The sequence below is a fragment of the Crocodylus porosus genome, unplaced genomic scaffold (genome assembly GCF_001723895.1).
Source record: "Crocodylus porosus isolate Cpor-Errol unplaced genomic scaffold, CroPor_comp1, whole genome shotgun sequence".
In the NCBI taxonomy this organism is placed as follows: domain Eukaryota; kingdom Metazoa; phylum Chordata; order Crocodylia; family Crocodylidae; genus Crocodylus; species Crocodylus porosus.
Window position 1 is genome coordinate 43,682,556 of NW_017728886.1, and position 19,072 is coordinate 43,701,627.

Genomic DNA, 19,072 nt, shown 5'->3' on the forward strand with positions numbered 1-19,072 from the left:
AGTGGAGGGCAACAAAAATGGTGAGTGGGCTGGGGCATGACTTATGAGGAAAGACTGAGAGAACTGGGCTTATTTAGTCTAGAGAAGAGGGGTTGTGTGTGTGTTTTCTCAGATCAGCTGTATAGTTGGGAGAGATGTTGGATACATTTTTAAGCACAATGCGTCTGGCCTGAAAGCTTGCAAAGAACTTTTTTCCAACTACTCAGTTGCTCTAATAAAAGACATCACATCTACTCAAAGAACCTTGCCTGCCTGTGGCCTTCAGGACAATGTTCACATGGGACTAACTTGTTTAGAACTACTGAACAAGTGAGCTAGCTCCATTGTCCAACTAGGATATGTTGGAACAGATTGGACCAGATCCTCAGATAAAGTAAAACATCGTTGAAGTTCATAGACCATATGCCACCATGCAAAGGATTGCAGTAAGAATATATTACTGGGTAGATGGAAAAAAGTTTTGCAGTTTACTTCTAAAATAAGTAAGTTCTTGAGTGGAATGGATTGTAAGAGTTTTGGGTCTAAAGATTCTAGGTAAGCATAGAACCATATGCATGTAATTGTGTTGCTACTACATTGAGTGGGCCTTAAAAAACAAGGTTGCATATGTAGACATGACAAACTGATTTCTCTGAACTGCTCTGGAAGGAGAAGCAACAAAAATGACTTTTACAATTCTGCCATTATCTAAGGTGATCTGGGAAGGGACCAGTCTATTCTTTGCTGTAAGGGCATAAGGAATACTTTTATACTAGTGCTTTGGACCTCAAAACACAACAGAGCCACAGATCACTGGCATTTCGGGCTGTTATGATCTTTTGCTTCCTCCTTTGGGTAGCTCTCTGTGCTGACATAGGAGTCACTATGGTGCGCGTCTGTACCACTTGATGCTCCAAGGAGATTTCCAGGGACAATATCTGCCACACCAGACTTGATCATCTAACCCTAAATATTCCATAGGAATCCCAAAGTAGGGGTTTGCTGAACATCATTTGTCTAAATGAATTATCTCCATCCTCATCTGCTCATGTACAGTTGCATCCCAGTTCTCCATATGGATAATGCTTTCAGCCCAGACCTGGCTGCAATTTGATTCAATGCATTGTATAGGTATATGAATTCACAGTGCACAATGCAGGTCTGGTTAAAAATGAAGGGAATAAACAACTGGGATTTTTTCTCCCTGATTTTCTTTTTTTCAGTTAAATAGTGGTTTTCTTTTTCTTTTAGCCTCTTTTTTCCCTCTAAGGGAAACTCTAAGGGAAATGGAAGGAAGAAAAAGCAAAATATGAATTATTAGTACTTGTTAAAATTCAGATGCTGTTAGTGTATCCTTTATGCTAAAGTTAAAAGAGAAGTCAACAGAGATGTAGTTTTTGAGAGAAGATAAAATACTGCAGAAAATAAAGTTTCACAGGGTGTTTGGGGTTTTACAGTAATGTGTTTTAATCATTGTTGTCCATTCCTGACTTCTGTCTAATGAAGTGTTTCATCTTTTCTCTAGAGTTAGGAAGTTTTTCTTTCTCACTTTTTGAAGTCATGGTTGGTGATTTGATGAAATCTGTTTCTAAAACTTTTTGGGGATAGGCAATATTTCTTCATTTTTCCTACATTGGTTTTACATGCGGTCTTCTGTTAAAGCTTCTGCAACTGGTTTATATTCATGTTGGATACACACTGATTTTAATCTGTGAGTCTGAATATTCAACAGAGGGATCTGCAGCTGCCCAGTTCATATCTGTTTTGTGTGAGGTTTTTTGTTTTTGTTTTTTAACATTTCCTCCGACCGTCTTAAGCGATGGGAGAAGTCAATAATAGCCGAAGTGATCTCCTCTTAAGACAGCTGCTGCCACTGCTGCTCACGGCAATACCTCCGCTTAGTGGGAAGGGGGATGGTTATCATCACGGTGGATCTCCTGGCTCATGAGCGCTTCTCCCATCTCATCCTACCCGGGGACGAATCTCAGGATCTATCCCCGAGACGCTGTCATGGGATTTACCGACGAGCAGGACGGGATGGGAGAAGCTATCACGAGAAGACACCTTATGGCAGCTTCCCCGGGTCCTGCTCGGGGATAGACAGATCTCGTCCCACCCCGGCGGTCCCGAAACAGATCCAGCCGCCGCTGCTCTCGCCAGGCACCTCCTGCGGCCGCTTCCCGCGACCTGAGCGCGGCTCCGACGCTGCCCCGAGGCGGGGCGGCCCCTCCCTCGGGCCCCAGCGCCGGGCGGGGCGGGGCCGTGGCGGCTCCTCCCAGTCGGGGACCGTGACGGCCGCGGCGGAGCAGGCTTCGCTCCCCCTCGCCGCCGCCGGGGACCCCGCGCCCGCTCTCGCAGCCCGTTGTCATGGAGGAGCCAAGATGGCGGCGCTGGCCTACTCCCTGGGCAAGCGGGAGATCAACCACTACTTCAGCGTGAGGAGCGCCAAGGCGCTGGCGCTAGGCGCCGTCCTGCTGCTCGCCGCCTGCCACGCGGCCTCGCGCCGCTACGGAGGTGAGCCCGGCCCGGCCCCGAGCCAGGGGGGAGGCGCCGCTTAAGTCAGGCAGCGGGGGCGGGTGTCCCGCTGGCACGCGGCTGGCCTGGCCCCAGGGGGCGCCGCCGGCTTCCCGGCACGGCCTGTGCCCCGCCAGGGCCGAGCGAGCCGGCGGACGGGCAGGGGAGCCGCCTGCTTCATCAGGGGCTGGGCCCGGGGCCAGGCGGCCGCGAAGGGCATCGGACCCGCCCGCTCGCCGAGCTGCGGTGGCTGCAGCGAGGGGCCGGGGACGGCCCCAGCGCTTCCCACCTGTGCTGCGCGGTCGCCGAGCCCCGATGGCGGATGAGACGTCCCTCCGGGGTGTCTGCTCTAGCCCCTGTGGGGGCAGGGGTCCTGCCCAGCGCGGATCTGGCCTCCTCTTGAAAAGTCTAAGTGAAGACGGTTCTGCAGCTTCTCTGGGCAGTTTATTCCCCTTAGCGCTTTAGCAGTAAGGACAGTGTTTGCTGGTATCTAATCAAAGCCTGCTTTGCTGCAGCCTGGAGTTGTTGCTTTGCCTCCTACTCTCTGCGGCAAGGCGGGAACAGTCCTCCCGTTTTCAAGAAGACTTGCAGGTGTTTGGAGGCTGCTGCCATGTCCCCCCCCTTAGCCGCCTCTGCTCCAAGCGAAGCATTCCTAATTCTCTCCCCCTTTATTTGCATGGGTTGCTTTCCAGCCCTTTTATCACTGTTATTGCCTGCTGGACCCTTCCCATTTCACATCATTTCAGAACTGCACATAATCCCCTAGGTCAGCAGCTCTCAGCCTTTTTTGTACCAGGACCCATTTCTAACATCTGTGGCCAGTCCAGACCCAGCGCCCCTCCCTCCTGACCCACCACTCCCAGCCCCCCAGTGTGTGCGGGGGGGAGGGGCGCAAGCAGCCCCTTGTGGGCTGGAACTCTGCCAGCCAGTTTCCCACATTTTTCTCCTTTAAAGGAGAATCCATGTTTTAAGTTTGTTGACCCGTTTTTAAAGTTTGTTCGTGACCTTTTCGTATATTCTTGCGACCCACTTTTGGGTCATGACCCCGTGGGTTGAGAAATACTGCTCTAGATGAGGCCTAACCAGCACTGAGTTGTTACAGTATTGCTTCTCCTGCCTCTAATATCAGATAAGTTGTGGGGTATTGTTGGGGGGGTTTTTTGCAACTGCCACATTGCTTACTCTCTTGAGGCTGACCCACTGACACCTTTACATCTTTCCTAGCAATGCTACTACCCACCAGTTATCCTTCACTGTATATTGGTTCTTCTTCCCTAGTTGTATCATGTGTCTTGTGTTGTCCGTAGCCAATTTATTTGTATTGTCTCTAGATTCCAATCTGTCAAGACCATTTTGGATTCTACTTCTGTCCTCCAAAAGTATTTGCGATCCTTCCCAGTTTTGTCATCTGAAAATTTAATGAGAGAGCTCTTTATTCCATCGTCCAAATAATGATCATGTTAAATGGCATTGGGCCCAGGACACCCCTGTGAAAACCTGCTCAAAACCTCTTGCAATTGTGACACTGACCCTTTGCTTGCAGTTAATGAGCCAGAAGTGTTATCTAGCCCATGTTTTTCAAATTTGCTTATGAAAATATCATGTGTGACTTTATCAGAAGCCCTGCTCCAGTCTAGGTGCGCTATGTCTACTTCATTCTCTTCCTTCTCCACCCAGCTAGCTACTTTGTTAAAGAAAGGGATCAAATTGGTTTGTCATTATTTGTTCTTAACCGATCCATAGTAACTAACCTTTCCTCCTCCAGGTGGTTACAAGCTGCTTTATTTATAATTTGCTCCAGTAGCCTCCTGGGTATTATATAGTTAGCCTGACAATTCCTTGCATCCTCCCCTTTGCCTGTTATAAACATGGCAGTATTTTGGCCCTTTTCTAGTTGTCTGAAACCTTGCGTATTTCCCACAACTCTGTAAATATTATTGCAAGGGGTTCCAAGACGCATTCTACTAGTTTCTTGAGTACCCTGTGATGTAGTTCATCAGGCCCTGCTAACTTAAATTCATTCAAGCTAATCAAAAGTTCTCTGACACTCATTTAGATGTCATCATGATTCTCAGCCTTCCCCGTTCTTTGTCTATAACAGGGGTTCCCAAGCTGTGGTATCGGTACACAAGAAATCTGTTGTGGGGGAGGGGTACTTTGTAGAAACTGGCAGATCTTAATTTTCATTACAATAATAATTGTCATTTAAGGCGTTAAAATATGATAATTATATAAAATTTAAAAAATATGTGCTGGTAGATGTACAATGGCAGTTGGTAAATCTGGAAGGGGGTATGTAGTAAGAACCTCTGTTCTACGTAATTTTTTGCTAGTGTACGTGTGAAGATCAAGGCAAAGTAACAGTTAAGCAGCTTTGCCTTCTTTTTATCTTCTGTTAATAACTCACTCTGGTTCTCTAGCAGCAGATCCACAACTTCCTTTTCTGACTAGCATATAATAGGACCCCTTCTTGTTGCCCTTAATATCTTTAGCCAGAAGCAACTCATTTTTTACCGTCACTTCCCTAATTTTGTCCCTTTAAATACTTGCTGTTTCTTGGTATGCTTCCTTTGCTATTTGTGCTTTCTTCCATTGCCTGTAGGTTTTCCTTTTGATTTTTTTGTGTCATCCAAGAAGTTCCTTGTTCAGCTGCATTGGCCTCTGGCCATTCTTGTGTTTCTACTGTGCTAGTCTAGTTTCTTACTGAGGTTCAAATACTATGTGCTTCAGAAGTTGTCTGCTTTCCTGGACACTTTTATCCTTCAGTCTGTCTACCCACAGGACCTTGCCTACTATTTCCTTGAGCTGGTTGAAATCTTCCCTTTGGAAACCTAGTATCTTAGTTCTGCTAACCGTATGCTTTCCCACTCAAAATCATGAATTTTGTTGTATGATCACTTCCTTTCAAGTTTTCCTTCACCTTCAGATTCTCAACAAGTTCTTCCATATTGGGCAAAACAAGATCCAAGATACATGATCCCATAGCCATACATTCAGCTTTGTGGAACAAAGCTGAACTCTGGGGTTTCTAACATGCAGACATTTTACATTATTATTAACTTTTAAATTTGAAAAAAAAATCGCATTAGGAACTGACTCCTTTTTTTCTTCATTTGTAAACAATTCAGATGAGACTTCTTCATCTCCTTATTTAAAAGAATTCTCTTCTGGGATTCCACTTAAGTTTTAGTCCTATTACACTTTTGCCACCATGTGGGCCTTGATTTACTCTAAGATAAAGGTGCTCTCTAGCCTTCCCAAATGAGGCTTTAGGTAGGGAGGCTTCAGGTAGACATTCCTTTCTTGGAGCAGATGAAGAAAACCTTGCCCTGCTTATGCCTGCAATATTGCTCTAAATAATGAAAGGTTGTAATACATTTATTAAAAGGCACGTTAAAAGGAAAAGACTGGGGAACTAAAAGGAGTAAAAAATCCTTTTGGAGCTCAGAGGTGAAAGAAATTATCCTAAGTGCATAATGTATGTGTATATATGCATAATAGGTCATTTGCTAGAAAGGTGTTGGTGATGGGTTTTGTTAAAAAGCAATCAAAACTAGAAAAGTACAGACAGATTTCCTGGCAGGTAAGTTGATAAGAACCAGTAGTCAGTCCAACAATCTGTTGTAATTAGAACCTGCATAACTTCATTCACACTAGGAATTATACCTGTATAAATGTTGTGGTATCGATCATATTTGGGACTGAAGCAGTTATACCGCTTTAAAAATCTTGTTTGCTGTCTGCTTTTGTTTTATGCAAATAATTTATTCAAACTCAAAATGCTTGTCCTCTTCAATAAAGGCAGATAGAAGAAAATATATATGGTGAGGAATAGATTTATTTATTTATTTTTAGTAGAAGACCTAAGGGCTAAGAGAGTATAGAAGTTGACCTGCCCTTACATCTGGGGAAGTAGTCAGTCAATGTTGAGGTTCATTGAAAGGTCAACACAGGAAAACTTTCACTGCTAGCTGTTCATTGGGTAGTTAGAAAGTTTTTGTTCCTTTGCTGTGAATCAAGCTTATTCTGTAAATAGGAATGAACATTTTCAGAAGAAATACTCCCAGCTTTATCTGCGAAGCTGTGCTGGGTAGCGTTTTGGGTAAACTACAAGGTTTGTCCATAATACGAGCCATTGAGTCCCTGTCTTCAGCAGGAAAGAATTGTATCTTGTTTATACCATGGCTTCCACAATTTTTATTACCAGTGAAAGTATTTTTAATAAGTGTACCACATATCCACTCTTTTTATACCAGAAAGATATTTTCTGTTTGAGAAATGTTCAGGAATTTAGTATTGGCATGGAGGCCAACATGGAACGGCATACAAATCACAATCTGTTTCATTGTAAAAACTCAGAATAATCATATGGGTAAGGTTAAGTTGTTTGTAGCATCACAGCTTCAGTTAACACTTGTTGTTTCATTTGGTCATGCCCTTTAAGGAACTTATAACTTTGTAGAGAGGTAAATATTTTGGTTAGATTCTATTTTCTGTTGAATTATAGTAAACTTGTGCTCATTACCTCTTGGAAAAAAAAATGAGGGATTTTCATAAAAATAATATGAAATTATGAAATTGAGGCTAAAATGGGAGGAGTGATGTTAAAATGCAAGTAGTCCATTCAGCTTACTGTTTTTTCATTAGCCTGTGTCAATTTGATTGTGTGTGTAACTGCAGGACTGTGGCCTATGATAGCCTAAACTGATACACACTCAGTATGAAGACTTGGTATGGAAACTGTCTCATAGACAGCATTCAGTTGACTATTTACAAAATACTTTTAATTTAATAGCAATGCATTTTTTGTCTTTGGGTTTAAGTTTCAAAGGCATAATTCTAAAATACTAGTGAAAATTATTTTTGCCTTTTTACTGAAGACCCATTGAATTTTCTATGCAGACTGAACAACTTAAAGCTATTTTGCATTTGACAAAAAGTATGGAATTAAAGCAAATGCAAGGTAAGTGCTTTTTTAGATAATTGGTTATAAAACATGTTTTTTTAACTAAAGAAGTTTTACAATAAAAAGATATATGGAATTAGAAGGAATAAAGAAAAAAATGAAAAACCACAATATAATTCAAAGAATGAGAAAACGTTCCATGCAATAGTATGCATGCATGCAAAACTTTATGACTATCACACTCTTTTTGGTATTTCGGCCAAATCCTTAGGGAAGCAAATGATGACATGTTCCTCTATTTTGGCTACAGATTGGCACTCATTTTTTTCTGTGACTTTGTAAAAGGAACACTTTTCATTAATGATTAAAAATAGGATCTAATGTTTCAAAGAGAGGGTTGCTTCCTAGTTTCTTTGTTTCCTTAGTCAAGTGATTCCTTTCTTTTCTGTTGTCCATGACCCTACAGGAGACAATATTTTTAGTAGCTTGCTGCGTCTCACTCTCTCATTTAATTTTCTCCTATTTTCTTCTGCTGTGCTCTTTCCTTTTTAAATCTAGTCTTACCCTTTCCTCCATCACTCTTTTCTCCTTTGTCACACTCCTTTTTCTTTTTCCTTCAAGTTCTCCATCTTGTACAAAAAGAAGCTCTTATGGCATGCTAACAGAAGTTCTTATGTCTACTTCTAGAAGATAGGCATCAGATGTTGATAACACCTCTAATGATCCCTGAGAACACCTTGCTTTGCTGACCTCAGGCATTAAAAGATTCGGCACCAGGAGTTGGAAAAGGTGTAATTGTTTGGCCTGATATTTCTATATGTACAAAAGTTTTGATCCTCTTCCCCCATGTGATATTGAAAGTGAGTATTCAGGTTAAAGAATTCTATGTTAAGGAATAATGTACACTGTCTATAATCAAGATGGCATCAGAGGAGGCCCAGACCGAGGTACTGACGGTCAGGATACAAGGGGACTGGGGGGAAAAGGGACTTGTTAGTGGAGGTCTACTATAGACCACTCCACCAGGAGGATGAGCTATACCTGGAATTCTCCAGACAGCTCTCAGAGGCCATACAGTCGAGAGATATGGTTGTTATGGGTGTCCTAAATTACCCTGACATCTTCTGGGAGGAGCAGTCAGCCAAATCTAACTGCTCACATGGCTTCTTAACCTGCATACAGGACCTCCACCTGTTGTAGGAGGTATATGATTCTGTTAAGGGAAACACCTTGCTGGACTTGGTTTTAGCTATAGGGGATGACCTGGTGGGGAATCTGCAGGTACAAGATAACCTAGGCGATAGTGACCGTTGATTGATTGAATTCACTATCCAGCAAAGGGTAGATAAACTAACCAACAGAGCTGAAGTGCTAAACTTCAGAAAGGCTACCTTCAGTGTGCTCAGGAGATTAGTTATTGTGGCATTAAAGCTCAAGAGCACTGGGGAAACGGGTTCAGGAAGGGTGGTCATTCATCAAGGCAACGATCCTATGGGTGCAGAAGGAGACAACCCCATTGCTTATAAAAGGGGGCAAAGGGGCCAAGAAACACTCCTGGTTGAACAGGGCAGTCCAGGAAAGCCTAAGGGCCAAGAAAGTGGTATACAGGCTGGGGAAACAAGGTAGCTACCAAGGAGGAGTATACCTCTCTGGCTCACACTTGCAGGGAATCAGTTAGGAAGGCCTTCAGCTATATAGGGAGCAAAAGGAAGGCACAGGGTAGCATAGGACCCCTACAGGACAAATTAGGGCAATTGTGGGGGGACAAAGTCGAGCTCTTCAGTGAGTTCTTTGCATCTGTATTCCTAGACACAGACCAAGACAAATCTCCATAGACAGACATAGGAGGGACCCCAACAGCCCACCAACTGTTAGTGCAGACTTAACGAAGGGGCACTTGGAGGGGCTGGATGTGTTCAGATCAGTGGGTCCGGATGAACTTCATCCAAGGATGCTGAAGGAATTGGCCAGTGTCATAGCAGAGCTGCTGGCACAGCTGTTCAAGCACTCATGGTACTCCAGTCCAGTCCCAGAGGATTGGAAAAGGGCCAGTGTGGTCCCTATTTTCAAGAAGGGGAGGAAGGAGGAACCGGGAAACTCTAGGCCAATTTGTCTTGCCTCTATCCTTGGAAAAACCTCTGGGGAAAAAAATCATTAAGGATCACATTTGTGGGAGCCCAGCAAGGGAAATAATGCTGAAAGGAAATCAGCATGGATTCATTGTACTCGGCCTTGGTGAGGCCACAGCTGGAGTACTGTGTCCAGTTTTGGGCTCCACAATTCAAAAATGATGTGGAGAAGCTTGGGAGAGTCCAGAGAAGAGCCACGTCATGATCACAGGTCAGGAAAACAGACCTTACAACAACAGGCTGGGATCCATGGGGCCTGGAACAGCGCAGGCTCAGGGGCGACCTGATGGCCACCTATAAGTTTATCGGGGTGACCACCAGTATCTGGGGGAACGTTTATTCACCAGAGTGTCCCAAGGCATGACGAGGTCAAACGGTTATAAACTACTGCAAGACCATTTCAGGCTGGACATGAGGAAGAATTTCTTTACTGTCTGAGCCCCCAAGGTCTGGAACAGCCTACCATCGGAGGTGGTTCAAGCACTTACATTGAACACCTTCAAGAGTAAATTGGATGCTTATCTTGCTGGGATCCTATGACCCCAGCTGACTTCCTACCCTTTGGGTGAGGGGCTGGACTCGATCTTCTGAGGTCCCTTTCAGCCCTGCAGGCAAGGCCTTATGAGGAGAGACTGAGGGACCTAGATCTCTTCAGTCTTCGCAGGAGAAGGCTGAGAGGTGATCTTGTGGCTGACTATAAATTTATCAGGGGAGGGCAGCAGGGAATAGGAGATGTTCTGTTTACTAGTGCACTCCCTGGAGTAACTAGGAACAATAGCCACAAATTGATGGAGTGCAGATTTAGGTTGGACATTAGAAAGAACTTCTTCACAGTAAGAATTGTCAGAATCTCAAATGGGCTCCCAAGGGAGGTGGTGCTCTTTCCTACCTTGGGGGTCTTCAAGAGAAGATAAGCACCTAGCTGGGGTCATCTGACCCCAGTGTTCTTTCCTGCCCAGGGCAGGGGGTTGGACTCAATGACCTATGGAGGTCCCTTCTGACCCTAACGTCTGTGAATCTATAGATTCAAAGTTCAAGCCCTTTTGGTGTTACATGGTTATCACTGTTGGGAACTGTTACAGTTGCCCATTTAGCAAATGGCAGCTCTGTTACCATTAAGGTTCAGTCACCTATGCTTAAATAATTATTTTCTTAAGTATTCTGTAATCTACCTTCTTAGTCAGATTTCTAGTTAGCTTAGGTATTGGACATATGCAGTCAGGGGAGTCTGATAGAATATCCCTCCTGGGAAACACGGGAGGATCATATAATCTTTGTTTTTGCTTTACAGAGACGTGAACTAATGTCTGAAAGTTACTTGAATATTAAGGTGATTGCTGTTTAAAATACATCATAAGAAAATAATTCTGCTTTCATTGCAGGGTTTGGATGGTGTAGCTTTTTAGACTCGTAATTTCATAGTTTGTAGGGTCAGAAGGGATCTGAGCAGATCATCGAGTCCAACCCCCTGCCATGGCAGGAAAAAGTACTGGGGTCAAATGACCCCAGCAAGGTGTTCATCTCGCCTCCTTTTAAAGACCCCCAGGGTAGGAGCTAGCACCACTTCTTTTGGAAGTTCATTCCAGATCCTAGCCACCCTGATGTCTAGTCTGAATCTACCCTCTCCAACTTGTGACCGTTGTTCCTAGTCACTCCTGGTAATGCTTGGGGGAACAGGGACTCCCCCAATGCCTCCTGGTCCCCTTTGACTAGTTTGTAACAGGCCATTAGATCCCCCTCAGCTTTCTCTTGTGGAGGCTGAATACGTTCAGGTCCCATAGCCTCTCCTCGTAGGGTCTGCCCTGCTGCCCCTGATCTGGACCCTCTCCATGTTGCCCACATCCCTCTTGAAGTGCGATGCCCAGAACTGGACACAGTACTCCAGCTGCAACCTGACCAGTGCTGCATAGAGGGGGAGTATCACCTCCTTGGATGCGCTTGAGATGCATCTATGGATGCATGACAAGGTGTGGTTGGCCTTCCTGACTGCCTCCCCACACTGCCAGCCCATGTTCATCTTGGCATCAATAATGACTCCAAGATCCTTTTCTGCCTCTGTACTGACAAGAAGGGAGTTCCCCAGCCTGTAGGTATGGTGCTGGTTCTTCCTCCTCAGGTGCAGCATCTTGCACTTGTCGGTGTTGAATCCCATCCCATTCTCATCTGCCTACTCCTGTAACCTGTTTAGGTCCGATTGTAGATCATACACTTAAATTTTTTATTCAGTACATCACTTCCTAATAATTCAATCATTTGCAAATATCTACAGGCATTATTTAGAGAAGACATTAAGTTTGAACTGTGTAACATGGGTAGAATTGAGTTTGAGTGGTGAATGGAACTGGCTGGTTTCTTTTCTTTATCAAGCTGGTAGTCTCTACCTACAAATGCTTTATGGAGTCAGTGATGCAGGTGGCTTGTTACCCCTTTTAGCTGTAGAAGAATGAAGTCAGAGCTTTAGCACCATCCAAACTCATAGGAGGTGACTTGAGTTGAATTTTTTATTGTGCATGTTCCTGGCTTGATAAAAGACTGTGTACTGAGAGAGGGTAAGACTGTTCTGCAGCAGGTGTACGTGCTCATACATGAGCAAAGAAGCCATGAATAACTGGTGAATGTTTTTTCCATATTTCTAAGGTCCCTTCCATTATATTGGCATGCATGTATGCTCGTTTTTTGAATAGCTATTCATAGAATCATAAAAAATAGGGTTGGAAGGGACCTCAAGAGGTCATCTAGTCTAACTCCCTGCTTAAAGCGGGACCATCTCCAACTACATCATCCCAGCCGAAGCTTTGTCTAGCCAGGTCTTAAGCCATGGAGCTTCTACCACCTCTCTTGGTAACCCGTTCCAGTGTTTTACCACCCTTCTAGTGGGAAAGTCCTTCCTAATATCTAACCTAAACTTCCCTTGTTGCAACTTGAAACTGTTGCTCCTTGTTCTGTCTTCTGCCACCACTGAGAATGGTCTAGCTGCTTTTAAAGCACCCAATCAGTCTTCTCTTCTCCAGATTAAATATGGCCAATTCCCTCAGCCTCTCCTCATAAGTCATGTTGCCCAGCTCCCTAATTGTTTTCATTGCCCTTCACTGTACACTCTCCAACTTGGCCACATCCTTTTTGTCATGGCAGGCCCAAAACTAAATACAGTCCTCCCAATATTGCCTCACTAGTGCTGAGCAGAGGGGAAGAATCACTTCTGTAGATCGGCTACACTTCTACCAATGCAGCCCAGTATGCCGTTACCCTTTTTCACAACAAGGGCATGCTGTTGGCTCATATTTAGTTTATTGTCCACTGTAACCCCCAGGTCCTTTTCTGCAGAGCTGCTGCCCAGCCAGTCAGCCCCCAGCCTGTACTGGTGCATGGGATTGTTTCATCTTAAGTGCAAGACTTAGCACTTGTCCTTGTTAAACCTCACGGCCACATCCAGATGAGTGTGGCCTTGTGGTATATGGCACTGCAGATGGGTCTGACCTGTCAGAGGCACCACATACTGCACATTCACGGGGTTCCCACAGTGCTGCCTTGTGTAGGGGAGCTATTTGACCCCTGCAGATCCAGGGGTAAAAAAAACTTGCAGAAAAAAAAGTAGGGTGGCATATGTGGGGACAGTGCATGCTGCCCAAAGCTGGAGCCTGGCCAGCCAGAGCCATGCTCCAGCTGCTGGCCAGGCTCTGAGCTCCAGGCGTGATGCAGCTACAGCTTTCCTGGCCCCTGGGACCCTAGGTAAGGCTGCTGGGGCCAGCAACTGTGCTATGTGTTCCCATAGATAGATATCTCCAACAATCGTAAGAGTTGTGTTCTGTGAAGCCCAAAATGTAGAAACTGAATGTTAATATCACACATTTAAAAACTACTAACAGATGATGTGGGTTTCATGTTATTTCTGCCATAAAAGAGAGACTTCCTGGAAGTTTAGAAGTTGCCTGCATAGTTTTATTTGAAAGTACTTGGGGAAAATAATATTGTTACTTTTTAATAGATTCTGAAAAGTTAATATCATTTGCTTGACTGTAAATATTTATATGTGAAATTGTTTACTTGCATTTTAGTTATGTTTCAAGTTCAAACAAATGCTCAATATAAACATATGTAGGTGTTCTGGTTACTAACAGTGTAAAAATGCCATGCAATATCATTTATGAATGTATCAGTATCAGAAAAAATATAACTGTTTAACCAGTAACAGACAATGTCTGTTTAAGCTGTTATGATGCAATGTGCTATGTCTTCGTGCTCCTATATAGACTCATAGGAAAGTAGGGCCTGGAAAGGACCTCAGGAAGTTATAAAGCAGGATCATCCCTGACTAAGCGTTTGTGTAACCTGCTGTTAAATAGTGTCTAAGGATGGAGGTGCTACAGCCTGTCTGGGTAGCTCGTTCCAGTGTTTTAGCATTTTCATGGAGAAAAAGTTCTTCCTGATATCCAAACTAAATGTTTAAACAATGCATGGTGATAGTTGTGGAATATTGGTTCAGAGGGACCTGATGGTCTTGTGGTGATTTGCATGATATATAATGTTTTTGAGGAAGCAGACGTGTTTTTCGGAGCCATGTTTGTTATAGAGTGAAGGCAGCCCTTATTTTGTAGAGCCTGTTGCTGACTGCATAGAAAGCAAAGGGAAATGCAGCAATATATGCATGAACATTATTCACCATGAGGTGCTGTAGGGTAGGAAGGATATGGCTTAAATAAATGACAGTGCTGTGCCTTGCAGTTAGAGCTGCAATAGAATACTCTGTGCCTTATTTTGTCTGTGTCCCCTGCAGACATGCTCCAAGTCTGTAAGTAAATTGGAGTTTTGCAGTGATTGTTCAGAACCTTAGGGGCGTATGGTATTCGTTGCCTGTTGCCTCATTAGGCCTTTTTCCTTCTGTACTTTGTGCATATAAGCCAGGGGTAGGCAATTATTTTGGGTGGAGGGCCGCTTACTGAGTTTTGGCAAGCCATTGAGGGCCTCATGGGTAGCCCCGCCTTTGACTGGCGTCCCACCCCCTGGTTGCCATCTTGGGACAGGATCCCGCATGCTAACCCCTGGCCTTTGCCATCAGAAGTCTCTCCCCTTACCCCCTGGAATAACTCCTTTCTGCAAGAGGTTTTGTCATCTCTGAACTAGAAAAATACCAAATTATATTCTAAAAATCAAACATGTACTACAACATTCATTAATTTCATTTCAAAAAATATTTTTGTCCTGATTTATATGTGTTTGTGTAATGTATGTAGAAGTGATAGAATAATAGCTTAAAATGAAGTCTGAGTCTTGTGAGAGGGTAGGTATAGGTATGTGGGGTGTGGGGGAGGGTATAGGAGAGATTTGTGGGGGGGGTGTAGGTGTAGGGGCTGTGAGTGTGGGGCGGATGGTGGTTGGGAAGGGTTGTGGCTTGTGTGGAGGGGGAGGGTTTGCCCATATCCAGCACCTCCCCTCCCCCACATAGAAGGCAGAGTCCCTGCAAGCCTGGGCTCTGCGCTCCTGCCATTCTTGGCCCTGGGGCACCAGTGCAGGCCCTGTGTTCCTGCTTGCTGACACTGGCCCCTGTCTACCGCTGCTGCCCTTCTTCTGTTGCTTCCCTGACCCACCGCCCTGGCACCACATCCCGGCTTCTCCTGCGGTCCCAGCACTGCAGCTGGGAACCACATGATGCTGAAGCATGGCAGGCAGGGGGAGCAGGGAAATGGCTGCAGCAGGCAGGGGGAAGGGGAATGAGCAGGTGCGCAGAGCGCAGCGACAGCCAAGTGGGTGTGTGGGGCCAGCACCAGTGGGGCCCAGAGCAGGACAGCAGGAGCGCAGGGCCCAGCCTGGCAGAGGCCCTACAGAGCCAGGTTGCACTGCTCAAGCAGGGAGAGGAGGGAGCCAGCTTGGCTCCATAGAGCCCCTGAAAGCCCAGGCCCCATGCTCCTGCCATCCCACTCTGGGCCGTGCTGATGCTGCACCAGTGTGCTGGTGCAGGCCCTGTGCTCCCGCCCAGTTGTTGCTGTACTCTGCGTACCCGTTCACTGCCCCTCCCCCCGTCCTACCTGCTACAGCCATTTCCCTGCCCACTGTACTCCGACACCACGTGATTTCCAGCTGCAGCGCTGGGACCACAGGAGCCAGCCCTGAGGACTGGGGTGATTTGCTCACGGTCCTTCCCTGCCATCCTTCCCCTCCCCCACCATCTGTATTTTGCTCTGTGCAGGGAGGCAGGAACAGCCCCAGGCCAGAAGCCCCTGCTAGGCAGAGGCTTTGGCTGGGGCTCGGGATGCGGTTGGGCCGGACTTGCTGCTGTGGCTGTTTAGTTCTGCTGCCAGCTTCCTTTGGGTCCTGCTGCCCCTGGCATAGGTGACTGCTGCCTCCTGAGTCTGGGGGGGCAACTGCAGAAGCTGTTGGCAGCAGGGACAGGGCTGGTGAGCACCCACAGAAGCTGCCAGTGGAAGGAGACAGCCCTGTCAGGGAGTGCACATTTTTTAGGGGCCCTGTGGGCCAGATAGAATGACTAAGTGGGCCAGATGTGGCCCGTGGGCTGTATTTTGCCTGCTGCTGATGTAAGTCAATCCTGTGAAATGCCCCCCAGAATTTACCTACTGCTAAGATATAAAGTTGTTATTCCAGATAAAGTGCTATGGAATACACCTCTTCATTTGCTTGGCAGAAATGCTGTTGAGTATCTCTTTTGTTGTGCTACATACTTCATAACATACTGTGAAAATCTGTAAGTCAGGTAGGGTGCAGATCAAAACTTGAGGCAGGCTAACTTGCTTAATGCCTCATTATGACTATTCAAACATTTTACGGCATATTGGCAGGTGGCAAGGTTTTGGAGTTGCAAGCTGGATCAAACAGTCTCGGGCCTCAAGCTGGTTAGTGCTTCCAATCCAGCTTGCTGCTACAGTTGGCTGGATGTGCTGCCACACAGTCTCATCATTGGGGGCAGTTAGACTTGTTTGATGCATGCTTTCAACAAACCCAGTTATTTCTTACGGTTTTTTGTTTACTATTGCCGTAGATCATGCTGCTTTTAAGGGAAGACCCAAGGCAGAGCTTCCCCAAGAAGAAGTCTTATTCATTCTCCCTCCCAAAGGACCCCTTGAAACCCCCAGTGTTGCTTCACAAGGGGCAAGCCTCCGGCTTTGAGACCCTGCCTCCTTTTTCTTTCTCTGGGTTCTTTCTTCTTTGCTTAGCTCCTAAGAAAGGGGGTGTTTTCTCTTTAAAGGGGAGGATCAGAGTGGTGCTGACATCCCAGATAGCGTAGCAGACTACTCGGCTCCAAAAAATAGGTTTTATTGTGCTGCTGCAAGTCCTTCTGTCCTTCCTTGAACTCCTGCTTTCTCTCTACTGTGCCCTTCCTGGGACTACCTGTTCATTTCCCTAGCACTCTGAGCCTCCCTCCTTCCACAGGCACAGTCAGCCCCACTCGCAATAAAACTGCAGAACTATAGTATTAACCCAGGGACTAGCACTTGCCCAAACAAATGAAGCATAAGGTTATGGGAAACTAATCGAGGAGCAGCCTCTGTGGCCTGCTGCCAGACCCAGACTACCATCTTCCTTTAGGGCAGCAGTTCCCAATCTGTGGTATGCGTACCACCAGTCGTACGCAGACAACTTGTCAGTGGTACGCGTTAACAGATTTATTATAATTATTTGACATGACAAAAATTGGTGGTACTTAAGGTTAAACTAAAAATTTTGGTGCTGGTACATAAGGTTGTATCATTTTAAACTGGTGGTGCACAATCTGTCAGAGTTTGGGAACTGCTGCTTTAGGGTGAAAAAAACCATCTAGATGTCCTGCATGGGGAAAACTACTTGCATCAAATCATGCTTGCATGGACCCCCACAAAGTGTTTCTCACAAGAACTCCAGGCCAGAATTTGGCTTACAGCTCACTTAGTCTCCTTGGTCACACTTGTGTATCTTGGCCACCACGGCCTTTCTGCACTAACCACAGTATGCTGTACTAGGAGCAACGGACTGTTGGCATATTTGGAAAATGTAAAGAGAACCAGTTAAGGATGGGTATCTCAAATGAAAAACAAGCAGATCAACCCAGGGCAATTTTGTTTAATAGGGTGGTTCTCAACTTCTTTAGATTTGAGGCTCCACTCAGAAAGTGCTAGCTCTTTGCTTTCACTCATTTTTCTGTAGTAAAAAAAAAAAAAATAGAAAAAGTCTTTTGTTTCAAAGAACTTGGAAAGATCATAGCAGGTCAGAATGGTTTTGACACCATGGATTCCCATTTGAAATCTCTGGGTTTATCTTGTGAATTACATATAAGTGTTCACACATCTAGCCATGCTAATAGTACACATCACCCTGCATTGCTCTTAAAAGGGTCTTGCAGCACCCCAGACTGCCACATCTCCCTTGTTTAGAATCACTGGTCTAATTAAAGCTGGTCAGAGTGAGGTGGTAAGCTCACAAATTTAGGGAAAGCACTTCAGACTTGACAGGGTTGCAAGAACTTTGCATCTTACTTTGTCGTCAAGTTCAGGTATTCATAGCAGTGTTAGAGTTCTTCTTTAAAATTTGGTAGCAAACTTTAGTACTGACTTTGAAAACTAAAGAAAACCCCTTTTCTGATCATTGCAAGTGCTCTAAGTAGAGTTCTCTGAAGTACTTCTGGATGTTCTGTTTCAGCCTCTGCCAGAAACAAGTGTAAATACTAGGCTAATTACTACTCTATACATATATTACAAATATTACTTTTAAAGTTCCCTTTCTCATAAACTTCAGATTTTACTTTATGTGGTTCTCTGTTCTCTTATCCTAAATTTGAAGTCCTGAATAAAGCTTCAAATCTATTCTGAAAGGATGAAATTAGCATCAAGTGCATCTGTCTCACCATGCAGGGCTTCACACATCTCTTAAAAGGAATAGGTTTTTGAACATCACTCAGTGGGTGCAAGAAGCTCTGTACTCAAGCAGCAGAACCCTGGCTTGATTGAAATGAAAGGGAGTTTTTTCCAGTAAATTCGATCAGTCTGGGATGCTACCCAGAGCGTTAGATGAGGGCTCTTGTTGCATAGTTTAAGTTCACATGTCAATACTCTGTAATTATTATTCCAGTTCTCACTTTTTTTGCCACCTATCTCTGAAATAAAAAATGTATGAATTTCTCACCCAGCTGAGGGATCTGTGCCTCCCCCGTAGCTCTTGTCAGGTCCCCTGCCCCAATCAGGGAGCCAGGGCTGGGAGCTCCCTGCTGCTGGGGCAGGGGAACATTGTCCCCACCCCAGCAGCAGGTAGCCCCCTCAGGGGTAGGAAACAATGCACCAGTCCTGGGTAGGTCTCTTGGCCCCCTGCACCCTGCCAGCCCCTGGGCTAGCACCCAGGGGGAGCTTACAGCTCCATCTGGTGGTGGCAGGGGCCTGTTGCAGGGCCCCAGGAAGCAAGAGCAGCTTGTTGCCATTAGCAGCAAATCTGCTTCCATTTCCCTACAGTGCCTGCAGGAGCATTTACTTGCAAATGTAGTGCCCATGTAGACACGCCTACTTTGTCAGATGATAACTGACAAAACATCAGATGACTGTGACAGCCTACAAAAATTCATGCCTTT

General features: G+C 45.3%; 1 protein-coding gene across 1 annotated transcript in view; it reads left to right on the forward strand.

Moving 5' to 3' along the window:
• The first annotated feature begins 2,240 nt into the window (after positions 1–2,240).
• Positions 2,241–19,072, forward strand: part of CASD1 (CAS1 domain containing 1) — a 66,008-nt gene continuing 49,176 nt past the window's right edge. The window contains exon 1 of the mRNA XM_019533399.1: positions 2,241–2,493. Coding sequence (XP_019388944.1) covers positions 2,361–2,493 — 133 coding nt within the window. The 5' untranslated portion in view covers positions 2,241–2,360. The remainder of the gene's footprint in view (positions 2,494–19,072) is intronic.